Genomic DNA, 14,763 nt, shown 5'->3' with positions numbered 1-14,763 from the left:
GATTTAATATGGGTTTCGAGATTATGTCCCATCGTCAGACACTTTCCAACGCAGAATCATGCGTAATGACGAATCAGAAGCCCTCTACTTTATCATGGTCGCGGCCATGCTTTCTGTGCCGTAGACGCACGATAGACGTTATCTGATTGGCCAATACTAACCGAAAGTCCAGGTTAGCTGCTTCTCAAGAAAGTGCCGAATTGAACAAAATATGCATGAAAATCTGCTTACGTTGACTTGAAGAACAATGCCCAAACAATCGGTTGCCATGGAGATAATAACTGTCAATATGACGATAATCACGGTTTCTATGATGTGTCTTTTCAGAGGCTGAGGCTGGGTATTGGCAAAGATCGCATTTTCTATCACCTATAAGAAAGACAAGTGGCTGATATCACAGAATTTATGATGTAAAGAGGATATTGCTTTTGTAAGCACCTTTTAACAGTAAATCATCAACTCACAACACAATTTCTTACAACTACTGTATGAAAGGTACAAGTGATTCCGATGTACTCGCTAGATTGCAGGCCAAAATGAGTGGATTGGTCATGCCTGCGTTATGAACTAATTTCGATCCGGTGGATGGATGACCAAGAAACGTAACACGATACCTACCTCTCTGACTACGAAACATTCGATGGGATATGTTAACATGATGGTCAAAGCGAAGACAAATCTTACGACATTGACAAGGTCATCATTGGCACAGTAGTTCTCGAGCAGATCACCTAAGACAACGAAAAAGATTATTCGGTGCGGCCTAGCAAAGACAGCGTACTATTTCCACCACTCGGGGATGGAGAATCTTTCTAGCAGAAACATGACACGAAGATATCTCGAATCTGTTCGTTAGTTTTAGCTCCAGGTTCAATTTTTGTGAAGTAGGGAGTAATTTTAAAGCTGTTTGAATTATCTTCTTGACCGATTCAAAATGCGTGTACTCCCTTTGTGGTATCTCGGGTTGCTAGAGTTGCTACCGCAGACTCGTACATAGAAAGGTGTTGTGACTAGCGTCCCTAATCTCCCCAGTTTGTGGCCCTCTCCAAACAAGACGGTCACACGACAACAAACCCATTGCAGACTGGAACAGGAAAGGTGCCTATGTGGAGACCCTGCTTTTGGTTATGTCATTTGGCTTACCCTGCGTGAATCCAGTGAAGGTGGCGTAACCAGTGATACCGAAGATGAGAGTACAGACCATGGCAAAGATGACACTCAGATGGGTCACCATGCTCCAGCGTTCTTGGGTGTTGTTCTCTAACGAGTCGTAGATGAGGAAGGAGTTGTGATGGCACATGTAGGCTGCAAGAGACATTCGAGTTAAGTGCCTTGCACAAGGTTATAATACTAAACGGATCAATTTAAGTTACATGCTCGCAAAGAAACTCGGCAAGGCATTGTCAAATACGGATAAACATGTGGATTGAGGTACAGGCTGTCGAAGAAACTTGGTCATAGCATTTTTGCATGCCAATTGCGATGGACTCAGGTTACCTCCAAGGAATCTTTTGGCATCCTTTTCATACCGATTACCGGAGAAATTGATTTACAGTTAATGCGAAGCTCTTTGGTAGCAGAGGTCGAAGCAATGCCTAACAGCAAATCGATATGTCCTGTAACACGACCAGGTACTTGTCGATAGTAATAAACGTTGATGAGTGACCGACGGTCTACGCGAGAAACCTGCTGACCCCACAGATTGGAACCTAGCAGATGGCGACGTCTTCCAATGAGCAAGGGTCACGGTCACCGAAGAAGCGCTTGGAAATCTGAGATGACAGGTATACTTCTTACCGAATGCCATGATGCCTATAGACTGGGCAACTTGCGTATTGGCGAATTCCCATCCATCATCAGAAGTGGGACTGGAATAACAACGACAACATCAGATGCGATTTTTTTCTGATTCTTTGTTTTCTTTATCATAACCTAGGCTGGGGAGATAGATTAAAGATACGCTACTCATGTAGACAGCGGCCTGATGGTGACGAAGCACTGCGCGAGCAAAGACCATCTGATTACGATAACGTTAATTTTTGTGAGCTTAATTGTACACTACAATGTTAAGAACTACTTCAACTTTAAAACGTACATTGAAATTGTTGAGAGCAAGCGCAAAGAGGGAAAAAACCGACCACCTGGTTGTACAATGTCTTACATTCTCTCGGGAAACGGAACGATAAGTCGAATAATTGTTACAATGATTATCACAATATTTAACACAATCGAGGTAAAGGCGAGCTGAAACGACAAAAACATAGTAACGACATCATTTGAGCGTGTAAACATTTATCGGTTCTACAGAATTACGACAGTAAGGAAAACGACAACAACGATACAAACAGTCTGCAAAAGTTCAACCCGGGTAATTTATCGAGAAAAAAATTGACAAATCAATTAATGGGAGCTATTTGGCAGATATCAACTCAACAACCGGAAGGAGTTGCGTTGCTAAGCATCAAAGCACGCCATGTTCACAGGTAGACATGTCGAATAATTGAACTACTTCCGGTTGTCATTGATTTGCGGATCGTGAGAAAACAGAAACAGTAGGGATAAAGAGTGGTTCGGTGCTAAAAGTGGGAAGTGCAGTGGGGTTTATAGCGCAAATCCAAACGTCAGAGGGTTTGTGTTTACTGAAGTTTCGAAGAATTTCCGAACACGTCGTTTGCATTACAAATACAGGCCTGGTTCCACGAGAGCCGATTTTCCAGGTGCGCTCCCCACCTTGGCAAAATTAGACTTCGGCTGCCAACGCTTGTCTTGTGATTAAGCGTGGTTGGTGGAAATGGGCAGTAACGTCAAAAGACGCCGATCACGTTACAAGTATACCCACCGGAGTTTGCCGCCGCGGCCATTGTAGCGGGGAAAACGTTCGACTCTCACTGGCATCAGGCCTGTGTAAGCACCAAATTTAAACGAAATCACAAGTACAAAATATAATAAGTATACATTCAGTAACAAGTACATAACAAGTTCAAAATGTACATTAAATTGATGAAAGAGTGGTCTTAGCCTTACACTTTTGCCGCAAGATCAAAGCCTTTTCCGATGAGGACAAAGACAATGAACAGAGTGAATACAACCGAGATGAGTGATATCTGAAATTTAGAATTTAATTAGAAATTAGAATGATCATGATGATGATTACCCTCTAGTTTTAACAGCACGCGTATATGTACAGGAGTGTACAGGCGCTTCAGGATTTGTTCCTGCAAAATATCGCAGTCCAATAGACCAGCCAACCTCGACAATAGAACTTATCCGCAGACTGCGTACTACAATGAGGGTAGTTGTAAAACAAGAAACACAGAAACGAAACAGAAACACAGAAACGCAGAAACGAAACGCAGAAACGAAACGCAGAAACGAAAATCAAACGGGTTTTCATAAAAGTTGGAATCAAGCGGCACGCCGATACTTTCCTTGCCCAATCCGTTGTTATTGTCGTTTAAAAGTAAAATCTGAGGTTGGTGGGTTGCGGCCAGCCGGAATGCAATAGAGTTGTTGAGGGGATACATGGAGCAACTTGGGGGGGGGGGGGGGAGGGGGCGGCACGATATGGGTGAAGTCTTTTGAGGTGGTGGTGTAGTACTTTGGTAGGTTCGATTCGATTCCTACAGCATGTTATTTTAAATGAAGGTGCAGTGCAACATCTTGCCTTGTAGTGTTCAATTTACATGAAGTACCAGGATCATCCTACAAATCCCGTCTGATGCAGCACTAAATGCAAGGTACGGTACCAGTACATGGGTGAATCATTTCGACGTTATGTGAGACGTGAGAGACCAATTTTGGCGACTAGAATAGAGTAAAGTGGGGGGGGGGGGGCGGGGGGGCACTAGACTTGGACTTGGAGTAACTCAATCTTGCCTGCCCAGCTGCTGCCTTTAAATAGTCCCTTTAAATATCTGTTTATGTTAATGAGGTTGCAGTAGGGAAGTTCAGCCTAGTGTCGTGCACAGGCCATGGAATGTACAAAAGAACAGGACTCGCTACTCGAAGGACTATTTTCTATTTACGCCGTGTAGTACATACATGTTGTGTATTGGGGAGGTCAGTGTAAATAGAAAATAGTCCTTCGAATAGAGAGTCATGTTCTATTGTACATTCCTAGCAGGCCTATGGTCGTGTTCTGGTCATTGGTCATGCCGACTTACTGGCGGCTCATATCGATCATAAAGTCCTCATGCCCAACAGATGGTGGATCGGCATGGTCAGGGGCACGATCAAAATCTGCGCACACGTTGATGAGGCTAAAAGGGGTATTGGGAAATGAGCATTCCTCCTTCCATTCCGACTGAATACCAGTTTTAGTTACACCCGCGTTCGCGGCCACAACCATGGCAACAAGATGGAGTCTGCAGACCAGAATTCGCCACAAGACTGGTTTCTGCGTTTCGTTTCTGTGTTTCTGTGTTTCTGTTTCGTTTCTGTGTTTCTTGTTTTACAACTACCCCTACAATGATACATTACGCAAGCAAAAGCAACCAAGACAAGCAGAAACCGAAATCGATTTCCTTTCTGCAAAGCAAAATACTGCCACTTTCATCAATATTTCACCTCGTTGTTCTGTAGCAAAAGTTTAGCATCCAACTAACGAGTTTATGTTATTTATCAAGTGGTTTTGACGATATTTTACTAGTTGGAGTGTTTATACTGACATCGCAGAATATTTCCTCGATACTCGAGTGACAGGTAACAAATAAAAATAACGAGTTGTTAACCCTTTTAAGTCTTGAAAACGTTTAAAAGCGCTAAAAAGCCCGAGAAAATATTCCCCTTCTAAAAGACCTGACGTTTTTGAGTTTTTTGGCCAACACTTATATGGTGATGCATATTTGTTCTGGTCGAAAGACCTTCAAAGGTTTTAGAAACGTTCAAAAGGCCTGCAATAGGAGGTTGGAGACTCTAGTCGTAAAGCAGACACTAAAGTAAGTAAGGTATTAAAAAAGCGCAATTGTTTAGAACCCTTTTTGCACATTACTGAAGGAGGAATCTCTAGTGTCTTCCCATACGCGCTGGCGTTTCCATGACAACATGTAACACTAGTAAAACTGGCTGGACCTGATAACTGATCAAATATCCTACATGTCATTAGATTTTCTCGCAGTTTCTGACATTCTGTCAGTGCCTCCGGAATCATATTGTCTTTCGTTCTCAGGAAATTCGGGCGAATGATGGTCCCTTGATCGAGTTATTGAGCTCGAGGGTACAAGGGTTACCTTGAGCTGGTCATATCCCCTCAATGAAATATCTTATTTGTATATGACATTATGTTGGTTCCTGTTACTTATTGAATCCCCGGGTCTTCCACCCGGGAGGAACGAGGAGGAAGCTCCTGGGGCGAGTTATTATCGTTGCACTGCCACGCTCGCACAATCATCGAGGGTAACCACGTCATTTCATATTCGCGATAATTATATACCCATCCTGGTACCATTGGTTTTCAATATACCCCGCCTCTCTTTATTGACGTAGGAGTATCAAAAACCTGAATCTGAGGATGAACTTCACCATACCACGAAACATATACGAGCTCACCGATGCCATAGTGATATTCATTACGCCTTGTGCTCGTGTACATGGCTTACATGCATCACTGCATCCTGCGATGTGTGGAAGGATATGTAGTCTCTTTTAACGGCCTTTATATATTCGCTCGTGCATTTCAATTCAAATGATAGGTTGATGTTATCATAGTGATAGCACTGGCGATAAAAAACTGACTGGCTCTACAATGCTATTTTCAAAACTATTTAATCATCCTGGATGATCTTCCAGGCTCAATGTTTTCGAAGCTTATAAAAAAATATGATATAAATGTGATCCACGTGGGCTCTTAATCGCGGACAATTGGCCACGTTCCAGTGACACTCACCTTACTTAATCTTGATATATTTCTGTACAGTGACAGAGGAAGAGTTACAACGATCGTACATACAGCTATGATAAACTGTCGGTTGCCCAGGATGGACCAGCGGATCGATTCTGGAACAGAAATAATCACCCAATTACGAATTGGGAATAAGAAAATGCCACCACATTAGTTGTGGATATCAGACGGAAAGGTCTTCAACATGTGCACTTCAGTGTAATGAGCTATCAAGTAACAAACATGACATTTTTCTATTGTAATGATGGGACTTACCTCCGCCTATTCTGATAACAATCTTGGTTATTGTGTCACCAATAATAACATTATAACTTATCATAGCTGAAAAAGAGAATTTGGGGAAATAAGTATAAACTTTAAAAAGAAAGTGTCTATTACAGAATACTTATTCTCCAGTAATGACACAGAGATGCTAAGTTATCTATGAACGTATTCGTTGTCTGCTGCGTTTTCGATTGCATTTTTTATTCTTTTCCTAGCTGTTGTTGGTATTGGAAGAAACCCACGATCCCACCCTGAAAGAACGTGACCATGGTGACCGCCAAAACCGGAAGCTATGTATCTTTAACTTCTGGTACTTGGAAGATCTCGGAGTGTTGCTTCATTGGATGGTAATTGAGACGGCAGCTGTCATAACCGATTGAGCCTTTCCCATCATGTACGGCCGATGAATACGATTTCAAATCTTAAAAGTGGCCACGCCGTGATGTTGCCTGAATTCTTAAGTATGTATAGATGATATGTACATGACCTGCATGCTAATAAGGATGGAATGAAAGTTACAAAAAATAATCCCCATTCATCATCCTTATCGTTACAAGAAGCAATATCGTCGTGAGCTGATACCCAGAACCTCCCCTAAATTAAATATTGTCGTCATAATTGTAACAATTTCCTTTCAACTCTTCTCACCTATAAATGGATAGAGGCCTTGCATGAATGTCAGTGCATAAAAACCAGGCCGACCGAATGCTGCTCTCACCAAATCCTGAAACGAAAACGAAGGTTTTCTCTTGGTGGCCATTTGTTTTGGACAAGCTACTACATATCAAGAAAAACATATTCAGATTCGGATTCCAAATTCATATCTACATCTACATGAAAATTCTTTCTTTCCGATGTTTTCTTTCAAATGGTGTCTCACCTGATATGTATTCGTATTTGATAAATTTCCACCGTGAATTAACAACACAACGGAATAATCTGAAAGAAAATTTAATATCATAATGATAAGATTAAGAAATGAAGGTGCAACTCAGTCGCCTACGTTACCGTAAGCGAAATATCTCCAGAATATAATTTCTTCACCACTTAGTTGTATTAAATATTCACCTGCAAGGTGATGTCTGCAGTTTCAGTTGAGGCGCAATATGTCTTCGTGTGATAATAGCAACGACAAGTAAATCCAACAATGGCTTACCTGCTACAATAGTAACTCAGTATTACAATGAGCATTAAACCCTGTAACGTCTTACCTGTTATAACAGCTACTAGTACAATACGTATTAATCATGTAGTGTCTTGTCTTACCTGTTATAGCAGATACTAGTACAATATCAGTTTTGATCATGTAGTGTCTTACCTGTTATAACAGATACTAGTACAATATCAGTTTTGATCATGTAGTGTCTTGTTTTACCTGTTATAACAGATACTAGTACAATATCAGTTTTGATCATGTAGTGTCTTACCTGTTATAACAGATACTAGTACAATATTCGTTTTGATCATGTAGTGTCTTACCTGTTATAACAGATACTAGTACAATATCAGTTTTGATCATGTAGTGTCTTACCTGTTATAACAGATACTAGTACAATATCAGTTTTGATCATGTAGTGTCTTACCTGTTATAACAGATACTAGTACAATATCAGTTTTGATCATGTAGTGTCTTGTCTTACCTGTTATAACAGATACTAGTACAATATCAGTTTTGACCATGTAGTGTCTTGTCTTACCTGTTATAACAGATACTAGTACAATATCAGTTTTGACCATGTAGTGTCTTACCTGTTATAACAGATACTAGTACAATATCAGTTTTGATCATGTGGTGTCTTGTCTTACCTGTTATAACAGCTACTAGTACAATATCAGTTTTGATCATGTAGTGTCTTGTCTTACCTATTATAACAGATACTAGTACAATATCAGTTTTGATCATGTAGTGTCTTACCTGTTATAACAGATACTAGTACAATATCAGTTTTGATCATGTAGTGTCTTACCTGTTATAACAGATACTAGTACAATATCAGTTTTGATCATGTAGTGTCTTACCTGTTATAACAGATACTAGTACAATATCAGTTTTGATCATGTAGTGTCTTACCTGTTATAACAGATACTAGTACAATATCAGTTTTGATCATGTAGTGTCTTGTCTTACCTGTTATAACAGATACTAGTACAATATCAGTTTTGACCATGTAGTGTCTTACCTGTTATAACAGCTACTAGTACAATGAGTATTAATCCTAGCCCAAAACCCGCTTGTCGGAGGGCAAAGGGGATACCTAAAGGGAAAAAGGGACGTATAAACCAGTTGCCAGGCCGTGTAACTTACTCTCCACAATCTTTTTTGTGCTGAATTCCAAAGCACATTGGTCTCAATGTTTCATCGATATATGAAAATTTCAGTACTTGCGTGGGTCAACACGAACCATGCCATACTTGTTAATGTAATTGGCAAACAGCTTTCGTAGGTATCACCTCTGCTAGATTGGGAGTAAATAATGTACAGCCATCTCCAATTACGCATGCAAATGAAGACGCGTGTCCATGAGATATTTATGCTGTGTCAGCAGTGATCGAGCTGTCACCAATGGAGAAACAGTTTGATATGATTCCGTGCTGTCGATAAAGTAATGCAAGCGTTCATTCTGGCTAACAATTCGGTATTTATTAGTTGGAAAATCTGTCCGAAACGCATGTATGATCTTACCTATAATACCGGAGCCGATAATTGAATTGATGAAGTTAAAACTAGCCATCGGAATGTTTGATTTGTCCTTCTTTTCGAAGTCCCCATCTCCAACAAGTTGGTATGTGTCATTGGATATGTCTGGAGTCGTACACGGCGTTTCACCCGGTGACTGCAAAGAGACAACGAGATACAGGATAAATAACACACAAGGAAATTTCAAATGGAATTGACATTACCCCTTGATGAAGAGAATGTCCTGCTAAGATGGTGTACGCAGCGAAGAGGTTCCACCGCATTGTTTCTAAAAACGATATTGGTCAAGTCAATTTCTCCGTCTTGGTTTTTCACTCAACGGTGTTCTAAAAAAATGACTTTTCACCAACGAACACCTGCCTTGTAATCTGTAGTGTTAAAAATGGTTTTATCTCAGTTTGCAAAAGCAATTTAGCAAGTAAAGGAGGTGGAAAACGTAAGACGACACCTTGCGCGTGCAGGTCGCCTAATTGTTCATGTTTTGTGCATAGAATGCAGAAATTAGCCCTTATGACTGATGAAGGCCGATCGATTACCACAAACTCTGCTTTTGAAAACCAATTTGCTCACATATTAATTTCCGCTCACCGAGTGCCATTAAGAGCCACCTCCTCCTCTTCTATACTTCAGTTTCACCCACGCACTCCACCCCCACCAAATTCCCTTCGCGTTTGGATAAACATTATATCAGATAGATATCTGGCAGAAAACAAACACCAATTTGTCCGAATACGAATTTTGCGCAGAAGCCGCCACTCTTGGATGAAAAAAGGCTCGCTTAGTAGCTGATAAATACCTCGTAATTCTCACACGGAAAATTGATGGAGGTGTTACACGAACTAGCCAATTAGAGTCCCTCGGCGGATCATCTATTAGAGCGATTAATGGATGTGACATATCAATTAGAGGAACTGACTTCAAAGGCATATAGCTATCCAAATCGATGCATCCGCGCTAATATGCAGAAAAAGCCAGAATTCGCCGAACTTTAAAGTTATGGCATCAATAGTAAAATGGATTTCTAAACTTTGTGTGGATCTATTGCCGATTGTAATTGCTTGAGTTTATCCACGGAAGTACCTTAGTCGATCGAATACTTTGGCAGATTTTCATACTTTGTTAGTACTGTATATAGTTCCATTCTTTGTATTGATTTCTACACGTATCAATGACTTTTGAGCAGACCAAATATTCCATTGCCGATTGTAATCGCTTGCTTTTACCTAAAGAAGTACCGTTACCGAATAAATAACCTGTTTCAGTCATTTCTCCGCTGACTGGTGAAAATTGATTCTGGCTAAAGAGCCTAAAGTACAAGCGCGCCATCGACCCGCCCATAGATGTGAGAGAAAGGGAGCTCATGTTTTCTTGCTAGCTTTGTTGATCAGATGTCGGAAATTAGCACTAGTCTGTCAGATCGATGATGGTTCCTAGGACTGCTTTAGCGTGTGAAAACTGATCTTTTACAATTATGTTCGGGAGTCATGTTTGAAGTTATAGCGACGTTTCGATCATACACGGTTAAGGTGACGGGTATGGCAAGCCGTTTGTCCAATATTTGATAAAAAAACTAGTTATATGCTTAAAAATGCGGGACAGGATTTCGACTTTGATTTCATACTTTGCACATCAGCGCCATATAACAATCTGGCTTACAATTACCCTTCAATAACCCGTACAAAGCAAGCTATAGCATAAATCTCTATCAATCTATTTTCTACAAAAACTTAATACTAGTAATGCATTCACCAGCGCCCTTTCAAAAGCGAAAGTTCAGAATACCTTTCCTAATGTCGCCCGAAAAACAAGCAGTAAAATACCTTAGATTTTGTTTCATTCTTTTCCTCCTGTGAAAACATCAAGAGAACATAAGAAAGTAATTACAGCTTTTATAATGATAAATTTTCATGCATGTACATGTACTTGAATTGAGATGTCAGAGCTTGTTGATGGACTAAGCTTCACTGCCCTTGTCTGAACCAGATGTCTAGACTTAAACGTTTGAACTTCAATTAAATCTAGATAAATTGACTTTGGGTGAAAAAAAAGTTCAAGAGAATAAATAATGTCAGCTGGCGTTCTATCGAATCTTACACAAACGACTTGCTCATGTACAGTTCACGTACTTCGATCTCAAATCAAGTTTCAGTAAATTGGATTGGCGTGAAATAAGGTCGAGGAGAAATTCAAATTAGGAAATACCGGGTGCCGTGCCATAGCCTGCGAATGTCTAATCATATAAACTTGTTTGATAGATAGAAAGACAAGAAATACATGGAGGCTGCGTGTTGGAAATTTGAAATCTGGAGAGGCAGCTTGTTACATCAGATAGATAAATATGGCTTAATATCAAATACGGTGTATAGAGTCATGTTAGTAAGAATTAGAAATGTGTTTTGCATATTCAGAAGCCATACCAAAAAAAGCTCCGGGTGGAGAAGGACATTTAGATAGAGATCGCCAAGACCGAGAAAGAAACAGTGCCAAGCAAAATATCATAGTGTAGCAGCAAAATGCATAAATATGATAAAATTACCAGTTGTAGGTCAGCCGGCGGCGGCTGTGGCTGAGCTTTCTGGAAGTGGGGCTGTGCTCCCTGCAAAGCAAAGGATATTGAAATAAATATTTTATGAGGGGAATGGCGATTGGTTATTCTGACCAGTGCGTTGTGATTTTGACCAATCAGGACGGTCGTTATACATGTATACAATGCCCGTCGTCCACAATCTCGAATATGGCGTCGAACTTGATCCAGATATGGTTTGAATACTGTGATGTAGTTTCCTAACTAAAAAAGAAGCTAAATTTGGAATATAATATAGCATAGGTATATTGTAACAACCTGAATCTACTAAATTCTTGTAAGAATCTGCAACCAGTATTCCATCCACAATTTGGAAATCATATTAAAGAAAGTGATTCAGGTCCTCGCAATACAATTCTTACCGGAATTCAAAATTCAATCTAAATGTTTATCAATGAGTCTGGAAAGCAAGCACCTGTCGATTTCAATCGCGTTAATATCATGTGTCTATTGTCATGATGCCCAGGAGATATGATGAAGCAAACAGTCCAATACCCATGGTTATTACTTCGATATGTGACAATAGGACTGACGCTTATTGTATTATGGGGTCACCTGATTTCATTAGTAGGACGATGACGAGGGAAACTATAGGAAGGAGCTAGGATGTTCAATTGGTGGTATCCAGGTGACTGATCTGTACAGCGATAAAATTATTGACGCCGCTGTACTCTATGCACTCATGCACTGGCACAATTATTGACGACTTTGAAACCTGCCAATCGTCTCCCTTGAAAGAGCAGATATAAGGCAGGGGTTTCGTAACCGGGGTTTCGTATGACTTTGTTTTGAATCATTTCCTTAAATAGACTCCGACCTATCGCTAAGGCCCTTGACACACTCGTCTAAACGATACACTAATGCAAGTTGGCTCTCTGTACCATCTTTTAGTTCCGAGTTTCCACAAAATGGTATGCTGCACCATTACATTGATGGTAATCAACTAGGCGTTATGGCTCCATTTAATCATTCATTGACTGGTCCTAACAAAACAAAGATGAAGAATGACGGGAAACCTGTTAATATTCATAGGGTGGTATCTCATTCTATTCTCTTAGGGGACACGCTGCGGGATGCCATTACGGCCCAATACTGAACTTTTGAATGACTCGAGTGGGGATATAGAGTCATCACTATGCAGCTCGCTCTGGTTCTCTTTTGGAGACTGAGTGTGTTAGCAGCAGTATACACTGCTGGCGTTCGTGGTTATCCTTTGATACATAACGTGATTTTTATGTTAGCTCGATTTCGAACAAAGGACGATCTTGAAGGAAGAATTAAACCGAATCGTGGTCAAGGGGGCTATTTGCTATTTAGTTCCTCCATCCTAAGCCAAGTTGCTCAATGGAAGCAATGCCCAAAGTTTCTCATTGCAGTTTGCGTTAACGCCTCCAGCGAATTAACCGCTTTTATTACAAAACAAACCCAGGGCTGCGATCAGCAATGTGTAATTATTTCCGAGATTATTCCGAGCGCACAGACAAATTGGTTTCGAGATGCCAGCGCCTGAAGCCATGATTAAATTTGTTGTGAAAATAATGGAGTGCACGCAACGATTTGTGACGATTAATTGGCAAAAATAAGCGCATCAGGCATGCTAGCTGTCACGTTTGCGGGCGTTACCATGCAGGGGATGCCAATGAGCAGACAGTCAATGGCCGTACTGGAAATCAAGGAGTTTTTAACGTCTTTGGGAAAATCTAGTCTACTTTCGACTCATTCAAGTTTCGGAAACAAAAGAAAAGTATTCGGCATGGGGAATTTGGCCTGAATTGATTGTCAAAATTGGTTGCTGAAAATACACGTACCCTGACGAGCCGGTATGGAAAAATTGGAAAACGATAGTACATACCAACCCTGGTGACCTTCTGGTGGCAAGGTGACCTGATATGATCCCAATAAACTGCTGGTGACATGCAGGCTTGCCAAAAGAAAATCGATGAGGCTTGTCTAGCCCACCTGGGCTCCGCCAAGCCTCGTTGATCAAGCATCATAATTGGTGTTTCAGATGTGTTCAGCGAAAGTTTGTTTTAGTTTCTCCTGGTGTAAGTCTAAATAGGCGCATGATTTTGATAATTTTCGCCAATGCCAATTTTGGGACACTTTTTCCAGAGGTATATTTTCTACTTCTTCACCGGCATTGGATGTACACCCTAAAGCACCCTCGGCTATAAATTCCCCTCTCATGCTCTAACGTCCACACCGACAGCTGCCTTTGAACAGCTCAGATGAAACCTCCCAGCATGTCAGCGTATAGTTCATGCTCGATTGCTGTTCAATATTGCGCATAATAGAAGAAGCTTACTTTCTCATTACGGTTTTACGAGCAAGTCCTGTAACCAAGCTCCCATATCTAAACTTAATCTAATACGGTCGATGATGCGAATATTCAGTCTTGACAGGAAAAAATGGGAACCATTCCCTCGAGACCGGATAACCGGAAAACCGTCCTCAAAATATATATCGGTATTTTTAGTGGGACCATCGGGACCTCCATACAAACTACATCTTTGGAGGTTTCTTAATGCAGCAAGCGTTGCCATGGTAACTGGTTATTTATTGTCAGATTTAGCTGCTTCTTGCGAGCCGAGTTGGGCCGTGTAGCGGAACTCTTGAATTCTCTCGTATACTGTATACGCACATGAAGGCAGTGCACATGTACCATGTGCATGCAGTCTGAAGGAATTTGTGCATGATCCAACGCCAACCGTCTTCACTGTTTTACAACATACATTCCAATAAGTAAAGCACCAGGCTTTGATATAACCTGTTTGCATCTTCGGACACATCCTTCAATCATTTAACCGACCACCAAGGTTGTAAACCCTGCGTTTAAAAGGAGAACTATGAACGGCCGCTGACAAGATTCAGTCCTTGCGCTGGATACCTTCGGTCTTTTACCGCTATAATGGACGTAGAGCAGCAATATATCTTCTGAGAAGCAAGGTTTATAATCTCCCGGCCGACAATTTACCAATGCAGAATAACAATGACTTTGGGAACATCTGCAGCCAAACAACCCTGTCAGCGACTTCTCTTTCCAACTTTCATTATAATGCACTGCACACACTGTACAAATTGCAACATGTGCCCATCTGCATCAAATTGTCATGACGGCCATCAAAACGGAAATTGATAGTCGCCATGTTTTTCCTGTATTGGACAGGCGGCACGGAAAGCAAACAGTCCACTAATGGCAAGGCAAGCATCAAAAAGTTCGACTGAAGCACTGGACCACTACACTGCTGAGTGAGCACTGCACAGTGTTCACATTTGTATGTCACTTCGTTTATTCGTACATTATTGGTCTGTTCGACG

The 14,763-nt window shown here is 40.9% G+C and overlaps 1 protein-coding gene across 4 annotated transcripts in view; it reads right to left on the bottom strand.

Moving 5' to 3' along the window:
- LOC135500243 (putative sodium-coupled neutral amino acid transporter 11) overlaps positions 1-14,763 on the bottom strand; it is a 30,327-nt gene that overhangs the window by 3,134 nt on the left and 12,430 nt on the right. Inside the window, exons 2-14 of one of the 4 annotated variants that reach the window (XM_064791566.1) lie at positions 11,398-11,457; positions 10,682-10,708; positions 8,847-8,997; positions 8,344-8,418; positions 7,044-7,102; positions 6,812-6,887; positions 6,155-6,220; positions 5,885-5,994; positions 3,025-3,104; positions 1,798-1,868; positions 1,144-1,305; positions 619-731; positions 232-369 (exon numbers count right to left, since the gene is read on the bottom strand). In XM_064791566.1, coding sequence (XP_064647636.1) covers positions 232-369; positions 619-731; positions 1,144-1,305; positions 1,798-1,868; positions 3,025-3,104; positions 5,885-5,994; positions 6,155-6,220; positions 6,812-6,887; positions 7,044-7,102; positions 8,344-8,418; positions 8,847-8,997; positions 10,682-10,708; positions 11,398-11,457 — 1,188 coding nt within the window. Of the gene's footprint in view, positions 1-231; positions 370-618; positions 732-1,143; positions 1,306-1,797; positions 1,869-2,161; positions 2,245-3,024; positions 3,105-5,884; positions 5,995-6,154; positions 6,221-6,811; positions 6,888-7,043; positions 7,103-8,343; positions 8,419-8,846; positions 8,998-10,681; positions 10,709-11,397; positions 11,458-14,763 lie in introns of all 4 variants that reach the window. The other 3 variants (XM_064791565.1, XM_064791567.1, XM_064791568.1) reach the window with 3 other exon arrangements.

This window comes from Lineus longissimus, chromosome 16 (assembly GCF_910592395.1).
Source record: "Lineus longissimus chromosome 16, tnLinLong1.2, whole genome shotgun sequence".
NCBI lineage: Eukaryota > Metazoa > Nemertea > Pilidiophora > Heteronemertea > Lineidae > Lineus > Lineus longissimus.
The sequence above is the reverse complement of the archived record's forward strand: the minus strand, read 5'-3'. Positions and strand labels throughout refer to the sequence as shown.